This window comes from Budorcas taxicolor, chromosome 23, assembly GCF_023091745.1.
Source record: "Budorcas taxicolor isolate Tak-1 chromosome 23, Takin1.1, whole genome shotgun sequence".
Lineage (NCBI taxonomy): Eukaryota > Metazoa > Chordata > Mammalia > Artiodactyla > Bovidae > Budorcas > Budorcas taxicolor.
The window spans coordinates 21,860,247-21,873,989 of record NC_068932.1 but is presented as its reverse complement, the minus strand read 5'-3'; the positions used below and the strand labels follow the sequence as shown (position 1 = coordinate 21,873,989).

Sequence of the window (13,743 nt, the reverse complement as noted above, 5' to 3'; positions counted from 1 at the left end):
TGGACAGGGAGGCCTGGCATGCTGCAGTCCATGGGGTCGCAAAGAGCTGGACACAACTGAGTGACTGAACTGAACTGAAACGTAGAATGTTTAGTTACCCAACTAGGGATCGAACCTGTGCCCCCTTCAGTTGAAGCTTGGAGTCTTAAACACTGGACTGCTAGTGACGTCCCACACAAATCTTATTTGTAATAAACCATAATTAGTGTCAAGCAACAAATGTGAATTAGACTAAGGTGTGACCAGAGAACACAATCAAAAAACGCTGATGCGACTGCAGAGATAGAAACTCCAACTTGCAATCTGCTTTGGACCTAACAATGTTTGCTGTATTCTTTTTAACCATTCTATAATACTCTTTAATAGCAATACTGAGTAAAGATATCTATAGATAAACCATTGTTATGATGTGACATAACATATATTAATGTGTAATATTACTTACTTTGACCACACAATTTTCAGTCTTCATAGCAGTGCTTGCTAGACATACTGTCTCTTGATTTAAGCAGAGTCTGGCACAGCTGTTGTATGTCTGCAAAGAGAATTTTTTTGAAATAAGTTTAGGTACTGAAATACTGTCATGCAGTTTTCAAATTCTGCCCCATTTCTAAAAATCAACACACAAATAGATCCTATGTGTAAATTCTAGATTTATGGGAGCTGAGGGACAAGGCAGACATGGGGAAGTAAAGAAAGTGACAGCCCAAAAGTGCCACTGATGTGCCATGAACAAGTATGTGAGCAGTAGTGACTTCACTGTATATGAAAGGTAGAGGTGTCAGTTACTCAGAATGGGCAAAGGACTTGAACAGAGATTGTGCTGTGCTTAGTCAGACCCCCATGGACTGTAGCCTACCAGGCTCCTCTATCCATGGGGATGCTCCAGGCTAGAATACAGGAGTGGGTTGCCATGCCCCCCTCCAGGGGATCTTCCCAACCCAGGTATCAAACTCGGGTCTCCTGCATTGCAGGCAGATTCTTTACCATATGAGCCACCAGGGAAGCAAAATAGAGATTATCCGAGAAGATATACAAATGGCTAAAAAGCACATGAAATGATGCTCAACATGACTGATTATGAGAGGACTGCAAATCAAAACTACAATATGTTACCATCATATATCCATTAGGATGGTTATTAATAAGACAACAAAACCAGAAAACAAGTGTTGGTGAAAATGTGGAGAAACTGGAACCCCTGTGCACTGTTAGTGGGAATGCAAAATGGTACAGCCAAGGTGGGAAAAAAGAAAAAAAAAACAATACAGTAGCGATTCCTCAAAAAATTAAAAACAGAATTACTATCTGATCCAGTAATTCCAATTCTGGGTATATGAAGAACTGAAAGTGGAGTCTTTATGAGATATTTGTACACCCACATTCATGGCAGCATTATCCACAATAGCTAAGATCCACAAATGTCCACGGATGGATAAATGCATAAGCAAAATGTGGTACATACATACAGTGGAACAGTATTCAGTCTTAAAAAGAAATGAAATTCTGACATACACGATAACATGGATGAAACCTAAGGACCGTATGCTATGTGAAATAACCCAGTCACAGAAAGACAAATACTGCATGACTCCACCTAGTCAGAATCATAGAGACAGAAAGTAAAATAGTGGTTTCAACTAACTGGGAGAAGGAGGGAATAGGGAGTTACTGTTTAGTGAGTACGGCATTTCAGTTTTACAAGATGTTAAAAGTTATGGGAATGGGTGGTGGTGGCTATTATACAACAATGTGAATGTATTTAATACCATGAACTGCATATTGAAAACTAATTGAAGTGGTAAATGTTACATGTATTTTACCATAATTAAAAAAAAGCAAAAACGCTGGTTAGCGAAGCTTCAACAATACATAAACCAAGAACTTCCAGGTGTTCAAGCTGGACTTAGAAAAGGTAGAGGAACCAGAGATCAAATTGCCAACATCCGTTGGGTCATAGGAAAAAACAAGAGAGTTCCAGAAAGACATCTACTTCTGCTTTATTGACCATGCCAAAGCTTTTGACTGTGTGGATCATAACAAACTATGGAATATTCTTAAAGAGATGGGAATACCAGACCATTTTACTTGTCTCCTGAGAAATCTGTATGCAGGTCAAGAAGCAAGTTAGAACTGGACATGGAACAATGGACTGGTTCCAAATAGGGAAAGGAGTATGTCAAGGCTGTATACTGTCACCCTACTTATTTAACTTATATGCAGAGTACATCATGTGAAATGGCGGGCTGGATGAAGCACAAGCTGGAATCAAGATTGCTGGGAGAAATATCAATAACCTCAGAATGCAGATGACACCACCCTTATGTCAGAAAGCAAAGAGGAACTGAAGAGCCTCTTGATGAAAATGATAGAAGAAAGTGAAAAAACTGGCTTAAAACTCAACATTCAAAAAATGAAGATCATGGCATCTGGTCCCATCATGTCATGGCAAATAGATGGGGAAACAATGGAAACAGTGACAGACCTTTCTTCTTGGGCTCCAAAATCACTGCTCCAAAAGACTGCAGCCATGAAATTAAAAGACACTTGCCCCTTGGAAGAAAAGCTATGACCAACCTAGACAGCATATTAAAAAACAGAGACATTACTTTGCCGACAAAGGTCCGTCTGGTCAAAGGTATGGTTTTCCCAGTGGTCACGTATGGATGTGAGAATTGGACTATAAAGAAGGCTGCTGCTGCTGCTGCTAAGTTGCTTCAGTCATGTCTGACTCCGTGCGACCCCAAAGACGGCAGCCCACCAGGCTCCCCTGTCCCTGGGATTCTCAAGGCAAGAACACTGGAGTGGGTTGCCATTTCCTTCTCCAATGCATGAAGTGAAAAGTGAAAGTGAAGTCGCTCAGTCGTGTCCGACCCTTAGCGACCCCACGGACTGCAGCCCACCAGGCTCCTCTGTCCTTGGGACTTTCCAGGCAAGAGCACTGGAGTGGGGTGCCACTGCCTTCTCCAAAAGAAGGCTGAGCACCAAAGAATTGATGCTTTTGAACTGTGGTGATGGAAAAGACTTTTGAGAGGCCCCTGGACTGCAAGGAGATCCAACCAGTCCATCCTAAAGGAAATCAGTCCTGAATATTCATTGGAAGGACTGATGTTGAAGCTGAAACTCCAATACTTTAGCCACCTGATGCGAAGAACTGACTCACTGGAAAAAACCCTGATGCTGGGAAAGACTGAAGGCAGGAGGAGAAGCGGACGATAGAGGAGGAGATGGTTGGATGGCATCACTGACTCAATGAACATGAGTTTGAGCAATCTCCGGGAGTTGGTGATGGACAGGGAGGCCTGGCATGCTGCAGTCCATGGGGTCGAAAAGAGTTGGACAGGACTGAGCGACTGAACTGAACTGATACTTTATTGTAATATAACTGGCCAATATATTGATTAAAATGTTTCCTTCTAGTCTTATGTTTTTACTGAAAGTACAAGTCATGGCTCTCAAACATTAGTGCCCATCAGAATCATCTGGAGGACTTGTTACAACACAGATTGCTGGGTCCCATCCCCGGAGCTTCTGAGGACTTGCATTTTTAACAAGTCCCCAGCTGATGTTAACATTACTGGTCTAAGAATACTCTGAGAACTCTTGATATACACATATGTGTTGAAATTAAAAGAGAAAAGTCTTAAGACACAGGTGATCTCATAATCAATAATAAGACAATATCAATTTTCTAAAATTCTAGATTTACAGAACAGTTGCAAAATAGATATGAGTTCCTGTACAGCCTTTCCCAGCTTCCCTTTACATTGAAGTCTTACACAACCAGAGAATATTTATCAAAATAAACCAATTAACCTTGGTACAATACAAAGTTAAGAACTTACTTGACTTTCACCAGTTTTTCCACTAACATTCCTCCGTTCAGGATCTAACTCAAGATCCCATATTGCATTTAGTTGCCATGTAGTCTCTTCTAATCTGTGACAATTTCCCTGTCTTTGCTTATCTTTCATGATTCTGACACTGCTGAAGAGTACTGATTAATCTACAGAATGTCTCTCAGTTTGGGTTTGTCTCATGTTTCCTCAAGATCAGACTGAGGTTGTACATTATTGGGAAGGATACCACAGAGGTGAGGTGCTTTTCTCAATGCACCAAGTCAAGAGGTACATTGCTGAGTATTCAGAAATACTGATGTTAACCTTGACCATTTGCCTAAGATTGCGTGTAACAAGAGTCTCTATTATTAGCTTAACATTTTTCATTTAGAAATTACTAAATATAGTGAGGAAAATACTTTAAGACTATGCAAATATTTTGCTTCTGCTTCAACTTTTGCATGCTAATTTTAGCATACCGTTGGATCTTGCCTATGGTCATTTTTACTGTCGCATCCTAATGGTGACTTTTAAATTTCTCTCTCCTTCTACATTAATTAATTGGGATTCTTCTGAAGGGAGAGCTATGAGTTCTTCCATTTGTCTGCTTATTCATTTATGTACTTATTTATATTAGCAATGGACACAGATATTTTAAATAATTAATTGTTGGTCAACTATCATTCTTTGGAAAAGAGCAGATAGATAAGAATAAAATTTAAGAAAATAGAGAAAATAACATTATACATTTGAGTTTCCATTTACACAAGTTAAATTTTAAAAAATTTATCTACTTAATTGTTTTTCTTGTATTATTTAAGTTAAAATTATTTCAAACACATATTTTAAAAGAATAAACTGGATCATCTGACATTAGTGTACAGGCACTATTGGCACATGTACATCTGGACTCAGGGTTCAGTACTTCTTTCACAATTGCTAATACCACAAACTATTCATGTACAGACAATACAATTTTTAAGCTGTGTGCTTAAGACATTTATGAAGCAATTGGTATATACAAAATAAAATAAAACTTTAAGCCAAAGAGTACTAGTTCCAATAATGGCAGAGATGTTTGTTTGTATTAAATTAACTCTTCTCAGATAACAGTTATAAACCATGGAAAAAATATTCAAAACAAACAAAGGCACTACAGGTTGACCAAAAAGTAGGCGGAAATTGGGGGAAGAAGAGGATTGAGAAAGAGGAGAATCACACTTAGTAAGATCCATGTTTATGTACTTTTTCCATGAGGGTACTCACTAGGCTATTTGATGCAGGATGGCTAAAAATTCAATTAGAAAGATAGTCTATTGGCTTGGGGAGCTCAGGGCAGCCACAGTGGCTCGAAATTGAGAAGGAAAATAGAAAACAGAAAGAGCCAGCCCTTCCTCTGGCAGGGCGGAAGCATCAAAACATGCATATAAATTTCTCTCAAATCTACGGCTAACCTTCAAACTACTTACATGAATGAGAGACTCCAAATATTCCAAAATAAAGGAATAGCTAGAAGACTGAAAGATATGAGAAGAGATTCCAGCTGCTGCCCCTGAGGAGATACCGGGTTTTGAATTTGAGTTTAGAGGAGCTTCATAAGTATCTCAAACTTTCTAATGAAAGCTTAGAAAGACCCTGCATTCAGACTAAAGAGTAAGTCTTGAGGACTAAGGGATATGCCTCAGGACTAAGGGCAAAACCAAAACACACCTGCCCTAACAAACATAAAAACAAGACTCTATGAAGTCACAGTGATCAGTCAGTAAGATAAACAGAGGAAGATAAAAGAAACCAGAGTCTCCACAATGTATTGTTTATAATGTCCACTAAACAATAAAAACTTCTAGACATGAGAAGAAGAAAAGGGAGCCATAATAAAGAGAAAAAGAAATCAACAGAAAATGACCACGAGATGATCTAGTTATGGGAATCAGTTCATAAAGCTTCTACAGAAGCTATAACAAATATGTCCAACAACTTAAGGAAAGATACAATTACAGTGAGTAAACAGATGGAAATTTTCACCATTAAAATAAAAAACTAAAATAAGCCAAACAAATTCTAGAATGGAAAAACATGTTATCTGAAATTAAAAATTTACTGGATGAGCTTAAAAGCAGGTTGGAGATGGCAGAAAAAAAGGCCAATGAACTTCAAAAACAGATCAACTGAAATAATCTGAAGAATAGAAAGGGTAAAAGAAAAAAAAAGAACAGAGTCTCAGTCACCTGTGGGACAATTTTCAATGATCTAATATCATGGAATTGGAGACCCAGAAGAGAGGCAAAAATGGGGCACAGAAAGTTATAAAAATAGTGACCAACTATTTCTCAAATTTGGTGAAAACCATTGGCTTGCTACTATAAGAACAGTAAATCCCAAAAGATTAAATACAAAAACCCCCTAAATATCAGAAAATAAAACCTAGGTCCAAGACAGTCAAAACTACTGAAAATTAGTAACAAAAACAAAACCTTAAAAGCAGCCAAAGAAAAAGGGGATGCCATATATATGAGAGCAACAATGTAAATAATGGCAGATTTTTCACCCAAAACAATGAAGTCTAGAAGACAAAGGAATACAATTATTTTTTTTTTGCAGGGGATGCTGCACCTCGTGCCAGGGACTGAACTGAACCCTTGGCAATGAAAGCGCCAAGTCCTAACTACTGGACAACCAGGGAGTTCCCAAGGAACAGGATTTTTTAAAGTGCTAAGAGGAAAAAACTCAAACCAGGTTTCTTACCATTAAAGAAGAATTACAAATATGAAAAGGGAAAAACCTAAAACAAACTCTGTTGACACTGTATTGGAACTAGAGATATCAATGTGAACTCATGGTTCTCAAAATATATAATACAGATATAAAATAAATGTTAACATTTAAATCCTGGCTTCTAAATACAATTCTGCACTAAAAGGAGCCATAGCTCCCTGGAGAAATGGTTGATTCCTGGAATGGACAGAGTAAATAGAAGACGAACCTGGAAATACTCAGGAAATGATGGACATATACCATAGGGGCACAGATGCCAGCCTAAATGGGCTCTCATTTGACAAAATGGAAGAGTATTAAAATAAAAGATATTAATAGATTACAATCTGTTGAATAAAATAGGATACATTTCTTGAAAGATACAAATGACCAAAACTGACAGAATAAGAAACAGAAAATCTAGACAGTTCTATAGGGGCTTCCCAGGTGGCTCAGTGGTAAAGAATCTGCCTACCAATGCAGGAGACGCAGTTCGATCCCTGGGTCAGGAAGATCCGCTGGGGAAGGAAATGGCAACCCACTCCAGTCACAGACAGAGGAACCTAGTGGCCTATAGGGTCGCAAAAGAGTTGGACATGACTTAGCAACTAAATTAACAACAGACAGCTCTGTAACTATTAAGGAAATTGAAATTATTAGAAACTATTACACATAAATGGCTTCCCTTGTGGCTCAGGCAGTGAAGAATCAGCCTGCAATGTGGGAGTCCTGGGTTTGATTCCTGGCTTGGGAAGAGGCCCTGGAGGAGGGCATGGCAACCCATTCTTAGCATTCTTGCCTGGAGAATCCCCATGGACATAGGAGCCTGGTGGACTATAGTCCATGGGGACGCAAAGAGTCGGACATGACTTAGCAATTAAGCACAGTACATTACACATAAATTAAAAAAAAATCTTCCCACAAAGTAACACTTCTGGGCCAGACAGTGTTACTGGTGAATTCTATTAAACAGTAAGGAAGAAGAACATCATACAAAGATATCAGAAAAAAAAAAAAAACAACTACAAACTAATATCCCTTATGAACACAGACACAAAACTTCTTAACAAAGTCAACTGATGTGATTCTCCATATTAATAGAATGGGAGGTGCATTTGACAAATTAAACACCAATTTATAATTAAAAAAAATTAAAAAAACCTCAGCAAGCTAGAAATAAATGGGAACTTCTTCAATCCCATAAAGGGCATCTAAAAAAATTCAACTAACATCATTCTTAGTGGTGAAAAGACTATTTAAAACTCTCTCATGACTGGGAACAAAGCAAAGATGTCCTCTTACCACATCTATTCGACATTATATGGAGGCCTTAGCAATTCAAATAAAGAAAAAGAAACAAAAGGCAAGTAAGTTGGAAAAGAAAAAAATTCTCTTTATTCATAAATGATAGGAAACAAAGACAACAGTAAAAACCAACTGCATTTATATACTCTAACAACAATTAGAGAATGAGAAAAGTTTATAATAGCACTGAAAAACATTAAATACTTAGGAATAAATCTAACAAATTACATTCACAAAATGTACACTGAAAACTGAAGAAAAAAACTGCTTAGAAAAATTTTAAAAGACAAATGGAGATACATGTCTGCACACTGGAAGACTCTTATTACTGAGCAGTTAATTCTATGCAAATAGATATTTCAGTTTCAAAAAAAATCCAAATCAACACCCCACAGACTTCTTTTTCATAGAAATTCTAATGATTCTAAAATTTATATAGAAGTGTAAAGTACCTATAGCCAAAACAATATTAAAAATAAAAATGTGGAGGACTCACACTACCTGATTTCAAGAATTAACAAAGCTAAAATAATCAAGATGGTCCAGTGTTCAGTGCAAGGATAGACACCTCTAGAAAACAGAAGACCTTGAACTCATCTGTGTCACGCAGGGACATGAAGTAGGAGTTGGTCAGTACCTCAGCCACTGATACCCTTTGCTCTGCATATAGCAGCAAGCAGCCTCCTTTCCAGGTTCAGAAATAGACTACATTTGTTCAGCCAACTGATTTCTGACAAAGGCACTCATGTAATTCAATGGAGGAAAGGAAAGTCTTTTCAGCAATGGTTCCAAAACAAGTGAATAAAAAAGTATGGGGATTGTACAACACAGGGAATATAGCCAATATTTTATAGTAACGATAAATGTAGTATAACCTTTAAAAACTGTGAATCACTATACTGTACACCTGTAACTTATTATAATATGGTATGAAATACGTCAACTGTATTTTAATAAAATAAATAAATACTATAATCACTAGCCAAGCAAATAAACCAGAAACTAAGTACAATAAAATGTTAATAATAAACTGAAGGAAGAAATAAACTATCTTAAAAATTTTCAGTCCAAAAAAGTATGGGGAAAATAATGAGCCTCAAACTCTATTTCACAGCACACTTAAGAATTAATTTGAAATGGGCCAGAATTCAAGGTAAAAGCTAAATTTTATAAAGCTTCTAGAATAAAATCTAGAATATCATGAGGTATGGGTTAATTTCCTTATAATCATGAGGTAAGGGCTAATCAACTGAACTTCATTCAAAAATCAGAAACTTCTCATCAAAAACACACCATGAATAAACAGGCAAGATACAGATTGTGAGAAGATATTCAGAACACATATCTGACAAAAGTCTGTTATCTAGAACTAAGACAGACAAAAAAGATCTTCATGACCCAGATAATCATGATGGTATGAACCTAGAGCCAGACATCCTGGAATGCGAAGTCAAGTGGGCCTAAGAAGCATCACTACAAACAAAGCTAGTGGAGGTGATGGAATTCCAGTTGAACTATTCCAAATCCTAAAAGACGATGCTGTGAAAATGCAGCACTCAATATGCCAGCAAATTTGGAAAACTCAGCAGTGGCCACAGGACTGGAAAAGGTCAGTTTTCACTCCAATCCCAAAGAAAGGCAATGCCAAAGAAAGCTCAACTGCTACTGCTGCTAAGTCACTTCAGTTGTGTCCGACTCTGTGCGACCCCATAGACAGCAGCCCACCAGACTCCCGTCCCTGGGATTCTCTAGGCAAGAATACTGGAGTGGGTTACCATTTCCTTCTCCAGTGCATGAAAGTGAAAAGTGAAAGTGAAGTCGCTCAGTCGTGTCTGACTCTTTGCGACCCCATAGGTTGTAACCTTACCAGGCTCCTCTGTCCATGGGACTTCCCAGGCAAGAGTACTGCAGTGGGTTGCCATTGCCTTTTCTGAAGAATGCTCAAACTACAGCACAACAGCACTCATCTCACACGCAAGTAATGCTGAAAATTCTCCAAGCTAGGCTTCAACAGTACGTGAACCATGAACTTCCAGGTGTTCAAGCTGGTTTTAGAAAGGGCAGAGGAACCAGAGATCAAATTGCCAACATCTGCTGGATCATGGAAAAAGCAAGAGAATTCCAGAAAAACATCTATTTCTGCGTTATTGACTATGCCAAAGCTTTTGACTGTGTGGATCACCAAAACTGTGGAATATTCTTAAAAAGATGGGAACACCAGACCACCTGACCTGCCTCTTGAGAAACCCATATGCAGGTCAGGAAGCAACAGTTAGAACTGGACATGGAATGACAGACTGGCTTAAAATATGGAAAGGAGTACACCAAGGCTGTATATTGTCACCCTACTTATTTAACTTATATGCAGAGTACATCATGAGAAACACTGGGCTGGATGAAGCACAAGCTGGAATCAAGATTGCAGGAAGAAACATCAATAACCTCAGATATGCAGATGACACCACCCTTATGGTAGAAAGCGAAGAACTAAAGAGCCTCTTGATGAAAGTGAAAGAGGAGAGTGAAAAAGCTGGCTTAAAGCTCAATATTCAGAAAACTAAGATCATGACATCTGGTCCCATCAGTTCAGTTCAGTTCAGTCGCTCGGTCGTGTCCGACTCTTTGCGACCCCATGAATCGCAGCATGCCAGGCCTCCCTGTCCATCACTAACTCCTGGTGTTCACTCAAACTCACGTCCATTGAGTCAGTGATGCCATCCAGCCATCTCATCCTGTCGCCCCCTTCTCCTCCTGCCCCCAATCCCTCCCAGCATCAAAGTCTTTTCCAATGAGTCAACTCTTTGCATGAGGTGGCCAAAGTACTGGAGTTTCAGCTTTAGCATCATTCCTTCCAAAGAAATCCCAGGGCTGATCTCCTTCAGAATGGACTGGTTGGATCCCCTTGCAGTCCAAGGGACTCTCAAGAGTCTTCTCCAACACCACAGTTCAAAAGCATCAATTCTTCAGCGCTCATCCTTCTTCATAGTCCAACTCTCACATCCATACATGATTACTGGAAAAACCACAGCCTTGACTAGACGGACCTTAGTTGGCAAAGTAATGTCTCTGGTTTTGAATATGCTATCTTGAGGTTCATCATAACTTTTCTTCCAAGGAATAAGTGTCTTTTAATTTGGCAAATAGATGGGGAAATGATGCAAACGGTGACAGATTTTATTTTTGGGGGGTCCAAAAGCACTGCAGATGGTGACTGCAGCCATGAAATTAAAAGACGTTTACTCCTTGGAAGGAAAGTTATGACCAACCTAGATGGCATATTAAAAAGCAGAGACATTACTTTGCCAACTAAGGTCCATCTAGTCAAGGCTATGGTTTTTCCAGTAGTCATGTATGGATGTGAGAGTTGAACTATGAAGAAAGCTGAGCGCTGAAGAACTGATGCTTTTGAACTGTGGTGTTGGAGAAGACTCTCTATAGAGTCCCTTGGACTGCAAGGAGATCCAACCAGTCCATCCTAAAGAAAATCAGTCCTGAATATTCATTGGAAGGATTGATGTTGAAGCTGAAACTCGAATACTTTGGCCACCTGATGCGAAGAACTGACTCATTGGAAAAGACCCTGATTCTGGGAAAGTTTAAAGGCGGAAGAGAAGGGGACGACAGAGGATGAGATGGTTGGATGGCATCACTGACTCAATGGACATGAGTTTGAGCAAGCTCTGGGAGTTGGTGATGGACAGGGAGGCCCGGTGTGCTACAGTCCATGGGGTCGCAAAGAGTCAGACACAACTGAGCAACTCAAGACAGACAATGCAATTTGTTTAATGCAAACCCCCTCCCAAATACTTAACAAAAGAAAAGATCTTAATAGCCAATAAGTACATGAAAAAGTATTTAACACATGCTCACCAAAAAAGCTTAAAGGACATTCATAACAACTTCATTTTAAAAAATGAAAATAGCTCAAGTGTCTATCAACTGAAGAAAACAAAGTGTAGTATATTTATTCAATGGAATATATTGTACAGTAAAAGAGAATGAACAACTGGATAAACACAGCAGTATAGTGAATCTCATAAACATTATGCTGAGTGAGAGTGAGACCCCAACATGTATGATTCTGTTACACACAATTCAAGCAAGGTTAAACTAATCTATGACAGGAAGCTGATCAATGTTTGATTCATTGTGAGCAGGGAAACTGGTTGGAAAGGAGAAGGAGGGAACTTTCCCGGGTAATGAAAATGTCCTATAGCTTGACTGGGGTGGTGGTTACATAGTTGAAAAGATGTCAAAAATTCAGTGACTTATGCAATTAATATATATGTAATTCACTGTATGAAACATTTATTTCAATGAAAATATAAAAGTATGCAGTTAATATTTTGGGGATAAAGTACTAGAGGTTTGAACAGTTAACAAAAATGTTATTTTATTTTTCTGAAAAAAAAAAAAAAAAGTCATGGCAGGTAGAAAATGAATTTTTCTACAAAGTTTTTTTACCCTCAGAAATGAGTATAATACAACTCAAGGGAACATTAGTTAGATTCAGGAAGCTTGTAGGAGTTTCCAGAGTAGGGATGTGCATGCATGCTAAGTCGCTTCAGTCATGTCTGACTCTATGCAACCGTATGGATTGTAGCCTGAGAGATTCCTTTGTCCATGGGATTCTCCAGGCAAGAATACTGGAGTGGGTTGCTATGCCCTACTCCAGGGAATTTTCCCGACCCAGGGATTGAACCCATGTCTCTCAAGTCTCCTTCACTGGCAGGCAGGTTCTTTACCACTAGCACCACCTGGGAAGACCAAGAATATATACAGGTTTTTATTTTCTAGATATTCCATCTGAAAAATGGGTATATGATCTTCTTTTTCTCCAAAGGAAGTCACCTAGATTAGTAAACTAAAACTGGTCAGAGTCCTTAGATCAGTCTGAAACCAAAAGGCCAAAGAATCAAATATTTTACTTTCAGTATTTTACTATTATAAGACTCCTTTCAGCTACAATAAACTAGTGAGTATAACAGCCACAGGCAAGATAGGTTCTATCTCCACATAACATCTGAAAAGGTAGCTTCATTGCTAAACCAGAGGCAGAGAGCTTTGCGTTGGAGTACTTTAATACGTTTTTATATAGCATATAAAGCACATAAGCATAAACCAGTAAGATGCCTTGCTGAAAACTACCTGCTTTGTAAAAGCAGGCTGTAATTCTGAACAAGTTTTCAATTTTCACACTGCTGCTAGGGTAAAACATTTTAAAGAGTTTAATTTTTTACAATGGATTCAATGACATAGGATTATCTAACAAAGTAATGGCTAATCAATAGAAGGTTTAGTTGTCAGGTGAAACATATAACACACTAAAAGGGATTGATTGCCAGACTTCTCCTTATTTACTAGAAGGTATATATTTAAAATGACACAAACTTGTTACCAGGCTGCATTTTTTTAACCTTGCAAAAAGCTGCTTAAGAAATCTGTTCAGCAGCCCTATAGCAAAACAAGATATACTATAATGAAAATGGCTAGTGATTGGGAGGTGGGAAGGAGTATACAGGGACCTTCAGATATATATATAGAAATATATATATATAGGATAGGAAAAGCAAACTAAAAGCGACATCTAGGAAAGATGAAACTGAAAAAATGCCACAATGATGCTATCAAATCTCATTCAATAGATGCAAAGCTGCATCTGATCTCACTCCATGTTGCTCTTACGGCAGATTTTTTTTTTCAAGGACTCATGCAACTGGGTACAATAGCCCCTCCTACCTTTTTAATGGTACAACCAGATTAAGCACTGAACACAAAATGAATTGGGCCCATATGGACTTCAACCAGCATATAAACTGTTTCCTTTATAATTTATTCACAGTAT

General features: G+C 38.3%; 1 protein-coding gene across 3 annotated transcripts in view; it reads right to left on the bottom strand.

The window, feature by feature from the left end:
- Positions 1-13,743, bottom strand: part of BTRC (beta-transducin repeat containing E3 ubiquitin protein ligase) — a 182,240-nt gene that overhangs the window by 62,388 nt on the left and 106,109 nt on the right. For all 3 annotated transcript variants that reach the window (XM_052660780.1, XM_052660783.1, XM_052660782.1), the window contains one exon: positions 446-535. In XM_052660780.1, the coding sequence (XP_052516740.1) occupies positions 446-535 (90 nt within the window). The remainder of the gene's footprint in view (positions 1-445; positions 536-13,743) is intronic.